The sequence below is a fragment of the Phoenix dactylifera genome, unplaced genomic scaffold (genome assembly GCF_009389715.1).
Source record: "Phoenix dactylifera cultivar Barhee BC4 unplaced genomic scaffold, palm_55x_up_171113_PBpolish2nd_filt_p 000421F, whole genome shotgun sequence".
Classification (NCBI taxonomy): Eukaryota; Viridiplantae; Streptophyta; class Magnoliopsida; order Arecales; family Arecaceae; genus Phoenix; species Phoenix dactylifera.
In genome coordinates, this window is record NW_024067859.1 from 36,420 (window position 1) to 44,841 (window position 8,422).

The 8,422-nt window shown below is 41.4% G+C and overlaps 1 protein-coding gene across 1 annotated transcript; it reads left to right on the forward strand.

Annotated features, from left to right (window-relative positions):
• The first annotated feature begins 2,895 nt into the window (after positions 1 to 2,895).
• On the forward strand, positions 2,896 to 4,611 carry LOC103698023. Its single transcript, XM_008779974.2, has 2 exons — positions 2,896 to 3,131; positions 3,213 to 4,611. Exons 1-2 carry the CDS (start codon positions 2,896 to 2,898, stop codon positions 4,609 to 4,611), a joined length of 1,635 nt encoding a protein of 544 aa, XP_008778196.2.
• Positions 4,612 to 8,422: the final 3,811 nt, after the last annotated feature.

Consider the following 8,422-nt stretch of genomic DNA (forward strand, 5'->3'; position numbering starts at 1 on the left):
AATTCACTTGCATATACTCAATGTTTTGTCATCATCAAGAAGGGAAAGATTGCTGAGTGATTGTTGATCCTCTATTTGATTTTGATGAGCTCAAAATACTTGAGTATATTTCATATTGTACTAATAAATTCAAGTGAGTGTTTTAAGTAAATGACTTGTAAATTTATAAAGAATGCTTTAGAAAATGGTTTAGAAAAATCAAGATGAACTTACTCATATTTGGAACCATTAAAGCATTTGCCTTGGACTCGAGTCGACTCCTAGATCTCTCGAGTCGACTCTAGCACATGGTTACTGTCTGGCACTTCCTCGAGCCGACTTTCAGATAAGGCGAGTCGACTCTTACAGTAAAGATGGAGAACAGTTTTTCAAGTATAGAGCGCGAGTCGACTCCAACTGTTCCTGAGTCGACTCTTACAGAAAAAAATAAAGAGGTTATTTTTAAGGCACAGTGCTCGAGTCGACTCCAACTCTTCGAGAACCGACTCTTACAGGAAAGTCAGAGAGCAAGTTTTCAAGGCACAGTTTACGAGTCGACTCCAACTATTTCCGAGCCGACTCATACAGAGGAAATAGGGAACGAATTTTCAAGCTACAGTACGTGAGTCGACTCCCAAAAGTTTCGAGCCATCTCATGCAAATTGAAGCTACAAAGTAATTTCTTCAGCAAAGTGGTCGAGTCGACTCCAACTATTCACGAGTCGACTCTTATAGTAAAAAGCCGACATCAGTTTCGCACAGACCAAAACGCGAGCCGACTCTAAAATTCCTCGAGCCGTCTCCTAGAGAATAACTGGTAGTTCACATTTGAAAATGTCGTGGGCGAGCTGACTCCTAAATTCTTCAAACCGACTCTTACAAGATAGACAGAGAACCAATTTGAAAGAGCTAGAACTCGAGTCGACTCCAATTTTTTACGAGACGTCTCTTGTTTCAGCCGAGTTGACTTCAAGACGAGCGAGACGACTCCGATCTCAATGGATACTTTGTCAGGACATGCAGTTTTGCTAGAACTGCTTTTTTCTCCTCTCTAACAGCTAGTTTTCGAGGAAAGCTATAAAAGGTGGTTCTAAGTATTAACTATACAAGAAGAGAAAAAAATTCATTGAAAGCATTCAAGTCTATCAACCACTAAAGGAGAGTTAAAGCCATTCAAAGCGAAAAAGAGAAGTTATTGCATCCCAAGCGATTTCAGAGCACTCCTCACATTAAAGGCTCATTGAAGTATTCCTCAATTACAAGCACATTCAAGAGAGGATCCAGTAAAGGAGAAGCAAAGCTTTCCATCACCAAAATATGTTTGAGGACTTCTTACTTTACATTTTGCTTATAGTGTTATATCTATTTATCTAGAAGCTTGTAATCTTTAAACCTTATTTCTCTGTTAAGGTTTGTTGGTGAGCTAGGAAAAACCAACAGGGTTGTTTGTGAGCCCAAGAAAACAAGCCAAGAAAAGGAGAATCCGGTGATGAACCTCCTATAGTAATTTGCCAAGCCAAGAAAAGAGGGTGTCTAATGAGTCAAGAATAGAGGGTGTCTAATGAGGACCTCTCTCTCTTCCTCCCTCCCTCTCTTATTTCTCTTCTTCCTTCGTGATCATCCTTGATTCTTCTTATTGATTACGATTGTTCCTTCTTTTCTCTCTTCTGTAGTTGGATTAGCCTCTTTTTGATCCGATTACTTTGGTGTTTTTTTTTCTGTGGGATTGTTTGGTTCTGGTGGGCTCTTCTTTTCACCTCTTTGATGGATTCTCCTTCGAATGATAGTGAGGTGAAGAAGAATCTTGTTGGTGGTGGAGTTATTGGTTGTTTAGGTTCTGGTTGTGGTGCTTTGAATCTTGATCGGAGTAGGTCTAAGTGTGGTGGTGCTGCTTCTTCAAAGGTTGTTCTTGGTGACAAGAAGGGAGTGGTGGATGCTAGTTCTGCACGAATAGCCTTGGGGTTGCCAAATACCACCATTGAGAGAAGAAGGTCGGGTTAAGGTGCTACCACCTCCTAGCATTGTTGAAGAAGGGTGTGAGGTATGGAAGGCTACTCTCATTGGCTACTTGGTTGGAAATAAGCTCCCATTCCAATTGTGAATTCGATTGCTCATAAGATATGGGGTAGTTCGGGATTGAAAGAGGTTCTAGCTTCTGAAAGTGGCTTCTTCTTCTTCAAGTTTGATAGCGTTGAGCATGCATACAACATCCTAGACAAGGCACCTTGGCATATGGCGAATAGGCCGCTAGTGCTTAAAAGATGGCAACCTAACTTGAAGTTGGCCAAAGAAGATATGCGGAAGATCCCGGTGTGGGTTCGGCTTTACAATGTGCCACTTGAATATTGGACGGTTCAAGGCTTAAGCTTTGTGGCTAGCGCTATTGGGATTCCTTTGCATGCGGATCACATCACCCTTGCAAGGAAAGACTTAGTTTTGTTCGAGTCTGTGTGGAGATTGATGCTTCTGAGGATCTAATTAAGGAATTTGATTTGCAATGCCCTAATGGGGAGCAAATATGTGTTGCTGTTGACTTTGAGTGGCTGCCTCATAAATGTGGACTTTATGGAGTGTTTGGCCATTCGAATGACACTTGCCCTAAGATGGCCAAGGAGAAAACAAAGCAAGTTTGGGTTTCTAAGATCGATGGTGGTGACAAAGTGGTGCCTAAGGTGGGTTCTACTAGTGAAGGTGAATGGCAAGAAGTTACAAGGCGTAAAAAAGGAAAGTCACCGGTGGAATGTGGGGTACCTTCAACTTCTCATTGTGTGAATAAAGGGTTGACAGCACCTTGTGGGCGTGAATTGGAAGAAACACCATCTAATGCGATTGTTTTACATTCACCTAGCTCGGAGAGGATGGATGAGAAGTCCACACTTCCATTTATTGCTTTTAAGGAAGGACCTTCAGGATAATATGGAATTTGAAGAGGGAGAGTGCTATTTTTCTGAAAATGATGTTGAAGAGCATACACCCAAAATGGATGAAGCTACTCCACAACCGCTAGCTATTTGTGCTGATGGTGCTACTACTCCTATGGCTAATCAGTTGGCTATTAAGGCAAAGGACTCGCTTAAAAAAAAGAAGATGAAAGGGTCAGGTGGCAAGGTCAAGAAAGGGCGGAAATACTACTTCCCGAGGGGGGGGGGAGGGTAAATGGAGGTAATCCTTTATGGAGCTTGATTTCTCTCTCTTTTCTTAGTTTTATTGATTATTGGCTGTTGGAATGTTAGGGGTTTGAATGACCCTTTAAAGCATTCAGAAGTGCAACTACTTATTCGAAAGGAAAGATTGTCACTTTGTGATTTGGTGGAAACTAAAGTTAAAGTGAGAAATAAAGAAAAGGTGGCGAACACCATCTTTCGAAATTGGGGTTTACTGTGCAACTATAATGCTTCTTCTCATGGACGGATTTGGATTGGTTGGAATCCTCAGGAGGTGGCTGTGGTTCTTATAAATTCATCCAACCAAGTGATGCATGTGCATGTTAGGGATCTTGCTAAGAATTCCTCTTTCATTGTCTCGATTGTGTATGGTGATAATTGCCCTATTAAGTGGAGTGAATTGTGGGCTGATTTAGTTTCTCGCAGTGTGGGATGGAAATCTTCTCCTTGGGTGCTCATGGGGGACTTCAATGCCATAAAGTCACAAGAGGAGATGGTTGGGGGCTCTCATAGTTGGCCTTCTTGGCAGAATGACTTTGCTACTTGTTTATTTCAATATGGCCTAAGTGATTTACGACAAAATGGCTGTCTCTTCACGTGGTCTAATCGGCAGGACAAGGCTCCTATTATGAAGAAGCTAGACCGGGTCCTTGCCAATTTGAGATGGGAGTGTGACTTTTCAGGCTCTGAAGCTTACTTTCCTCCCTCCGGTGTTTTGGATCATTCTCTAATGGTCGTAACACCTGCTGCCTTACCTTCGCGAAAAACACCATTTAAATTCTTTGATCTTTGGGCTGAGCATCCGCAATTTCTATCCGTGGTAGCTAAGGCATGGGCTATAGATGTAAAAGGAAGTCCGATGTGTCAACTATGCCATCAGTTGAAGCATTTGAAAGGGGAGTTGAAAAAGTTCAATGAGGAGTTCTTTACAAATTTGCCTTGGCGAGTGGTGCGAGCTAAAGAGGCTTTGGAGGAGGTACAACATATGATTCAGCGTCATCTCCTTGACTCGACTTTTCACACCAAGGAGTCAAGGCTTATTAAGGATTATTTGGAGTTGAGCAGAGCGGAAGAAAGTTTTTTGAAGCAAAAGGCTTGGGTTCAGTGGCTGAATTTGGGAGACAAGAATTTGAGGTTCTTCTTCCAATCTATGAAGCTTTTTCAGAGTCGTAGCAAGATCACATTTATTTCTATTGATGATGGGGCTCGGGTGGAGACTCTGGGTGAGGTCAGTGACACAATTGTGCAGTTCTTTCAGAATCTTCTAGGTTCTCATGCGGTTGCGAGTGTTGATGAGGACATGCTTCAGCGAGTCCTTCCAAAGCGGCTCACTGAGATTCAGAGGGAGGATTTAGATCGATCTGTTTCAGATGACGAAATAAGGATGGTGATGTTCTCTTTGAAGGACAACAAGGCTCCCGATCCAGATGGTTTTAGTGCTGGCTTCTTTAAGAGGCCTGGAATATAGTTGGGGCAGATGTCATAACGGCTATCCAATCTTTTTTCTCCTTCGGGCATCTTCTGAAACAAGTAAATGCTACAACACTTTCTTTGATTCCTAAGGTTCAAAACCCTACCAAGGTAAAGGACTTTTGACCAATTTCTTGTTGTAACACTGTTTACAAGTGTATTGCAAAGCTCATAGCAAATAGGGTGAAGGTGGTACTTCCGGGATTGGTGGGACCTTTCCAAACGGTCTTTGTTGCGAGTCGACGTATTAGTGATAATATTATCCTCCGCCAAGAGTTAATGCGGAACTATCATCGCTCTAGTGGCTCTCCGAGATGTGCTCTTAAGGTAGATCTAATGAAGGCATATGACTCCATTCGGTGGGATTTTTTACTGGCTGTATTACGTATTATGGGGTTTCTGGATAGAGTTGTTAGATGGATTGCGGAGTATATCTCCACTACTCGCTACTCCATCTCTATTAATGGCGAACTTCATGGATTCTTCCCTGGGGGTCGGGGCTTGCGGCAAGGGGATCCTATGTCACCTTATCTTTTTGTCCTAGCCATGGAGGTCTTTTCGGGTCTGATGGCTAATATGGTAAGGGACAGTGGTTTCAAGTACCATTGGTGTTGTTAAAAGAAAAAGATCTCTCACTTGTGCTTTGCAGATGATCTTATGATTTTCTGTAAAGCGGATTTGGCTTCTGTGTCTTTGATCGGTGGTTGTCTTTAGCAATTTCGAGACTTCTCTGGACTTATACCAAATCCAGATAAGAGCAGCATGTTCATTTGTGGAGTGCCTTTCGAGCTTCGAATGCAGCTTTTGGATATCCTTGGGTATAATGAAGGAGCGCTTCCGATTTATCTTGGTGTGCCACTTATAACGACTAAGTTAAAGGCTACTGATTGTAAGGTGTTGGTGGACCGGATTATTGCCAAAACCAAGAGTTGGACTTGCCGTGCTCTCTCCTTTGCAGGTAGATTACAACTCATCAAATCTATTTTGTTTTCCATCCAAGTTTATTGGTCCTCCTTATTCATCTTGCCCAAACCAATTATTAAGAAGGTGGAATCCACTTTACGCTCTTTCCTTTGGAAGGGTTGTGAGCTTAGCACTAGAGGTGCGAAGGTAGTATGGGACAATATTTGTTTACCTAAGGAGGAAGCGGGTTTGGGCATTAAGAACATGGTGACTTGGAATAGGGCAGCCATGACCAAACACTTATGGGCGTAATGATGACGGTAACTCTCTTTGGTCTTCTTGGGTTCGCTCTTATCTTTTGCGAGGAAGAAGTATTTGGGAGATCAAATACCCCAAGGATTGCTCTTGGAGTTGGTGGAAGATTCTTAGTCTTCACAGCCTTGTCCGATGGAAGATGAGATATCGAGTGGGCAATGGGAGTAGTATTTCACTTTGGTTTGACCATTGGCATCCCCTTGGTCCTCTTATTGAGGTGTTTGGGGAAAAGTTTATCTATGAGTCTGGCCTTGGGCAGAATGCCAAGGTGGAGGCTATTATTGACGGCCAGGAGTGGCACTGGCCTATCTCTCGCTCCCCTGCATGGCTTGAGCTCATTAGTAGTACTCCTACTTCATTTCGACCAGATAGCAGAAAGTCGGATGTCTTGCAATGGATTTATGCTCCGAAGGGTTCCTTCTCTGTTCGTGGTATTTGGGAGTCGTTGCGCCCGCGTCATAGTAGAGTGGACTGGGGGAAGCTTGTTTGGCATAGCCAAGCTATTCCAAAGATGTCCTTTATTCTTTGGTTAGCCATCCAGGATGCCTTCTATACTCAAGCTAAGCTTATACGCTTTGGCATTATTCAGGTCGCCCAATGTGTTTTGTGTGGGGGTGGGAATGAGGATGTGGATCATTTATTTTTTGAGTGCCCATTCTCTCAGCACATCTGGTCCGTTCTTTGGGCCTCGTGTAATATACGATCTCTTGGCTTTCTCAAATGGATGGTCGTTCACTCTTGGGTCGAACTGCAAAGCTTGTGGTGGCAGCTGCGGTCTCCTACATTTGGAGAAAACGTAATGCTCGTTTGCATGGCGATGGCCCTACACATGAGTGTGTTCTTCTAAGAGAGATTACTTTTTGTATTGTGACTCGGATTAATCTCACACGGCGTGTGATTCCATCTCCTGCTAATAGATGGCTTCACAGTTCGTGGGAATTCTCTGATGATATCTTTTGATACTCTCATCATTTTGTTCTTACAAGCTTTGTAGTTAGTTGTTGTGGCTAGAGGGGTATGCCCTCCTAGCCTTTGATTTTTGGGGTATGCGCCTGTGCATTTGTACGTCATTTCTTCAATTTGGATATATACACACTTACATTTATCCAAAAAAAAGAAAACAAATGGAGAGGTTTTAGTTAGTGTGCCAGAAAAAACCGACCAAGTTCGTTGTGATCCAGTGAAAACAACAAATTAGGTTGTGAGCTTGTAAAACAATCGGGCTGTAATCTTGAGATTATAGTGAACTTCCAAGAGAAGCTTGGGGAGTGGATGTAGGTGCAAGGGTTGGCTCCGAACCACTATAAAGACCTTGTGTCTGTGTTGTGATCTATCTTGCTTTACTTTCTTACTGTTTTTTTATAGATTACTCAATTACATTTGCTTTAAATCAAGAAAGCTTTCATTAATCACATTAGATAAAATATGAGGAATCCAGATTAAATTAGAACCCAATTCACCCTCCTCCCTCTTGGGTTGTCTTCTAGGCAACATTATGGCTGAGTTTTTTTTAATTCATCTAATAAATCGTATAAAGCTTTCTTGCAGTTCATCAAATATGAAATCATTCAAAAATTCAGAACTTACCTCATCCTTATGAACCATGTGGCATAAGTTTGCAACTTCTTTTGTTTCTTCCTCTTCGATACTCGATTTGTCACTGTCACTCCATGTGGCGACTATTGCCTCCTTTGGCTTTTTCTAGGCTTTCTTCAATAGTGAGCAGTCTATTCTATAGTGGCTAAGTTTTTTGCATTCATAACATCTTAGCAGATGCTCTTTTTTCTTATCTTTGCTCAGCTCCCCCTTAGCAAAAGGTCTCTTTTCTTGCCATAAATCTTCTAAACCGTCTTGTTATTAGTGTCATTTCCTTATCCCCTTATGTATTGTTAGATTCCTTGCTTTTATGTTCTTCTTGAGCATTTGACTTGAGAGCAATGGTTCTTTTTTGCTTTGATTCATCCTCTTTCTGGTTCTGCTTCATGGATAGTTCGTGTGTTATCAGCGAACCCAACAGCTCTTCCAGAGGAAGGATGTTGAGGTCCTTTGCTTCTTAGATGGCAGTGACCTTGGCTTCCCATGTTCTCGGTAATGACTTAAGAATCTTTATCACCATATTACTATTAGTATATGATTTTACAAGATATTTAAAACTATTAATAATATTAGTGAAACGAGTAAACATATCAAATATAGACTCACTCTTCTCCATTCTAAATAGTTCATAAGTTTGAATGAGCATATTAATTTTAGATTCTTTAACTTGGTTAGTGCCTTTGTCAGTTACTTCCAGCCTATCCATATTTTTTGAGCAGAAGAACAAGTAGATATTTTATTAAATTTATTAGCATCTAAAGAACAATACAAAATATTCATAGCTTTAGCATTCAGTTGAGCCATTTTTTTTATCAAATTCATCTCATTTTCTTTTAGATTTAAGAAGAGACACACTATCAATAAACTTTGTAAGTGTGTGCGGACCATTTGTTATGGCATTCAATATGTCATAGTCAAGTGCTTAAGTAAAAATGTGCATGCATGCTTTCCAAAATGTATAGTTTGTTACAACAAATAGAGGAGGTTTGTTTATG

Coding starts and splice junctions, on each gene's coding strand:
- LOC103698023 (XM_008779974.2), top strand. CDS start 2,896: ATGGAATTTGAAGAGGGAGAGTGCTATTTTTCTGAAAATGATGTTGAA. Junction 3,132..3,212: donor TTCCCGAGGGGGGGGGGAGG/GTAAATGGAGGT, acceptor TTGGAATGTTAG/GGGTTTGAATGACCCTTTAA.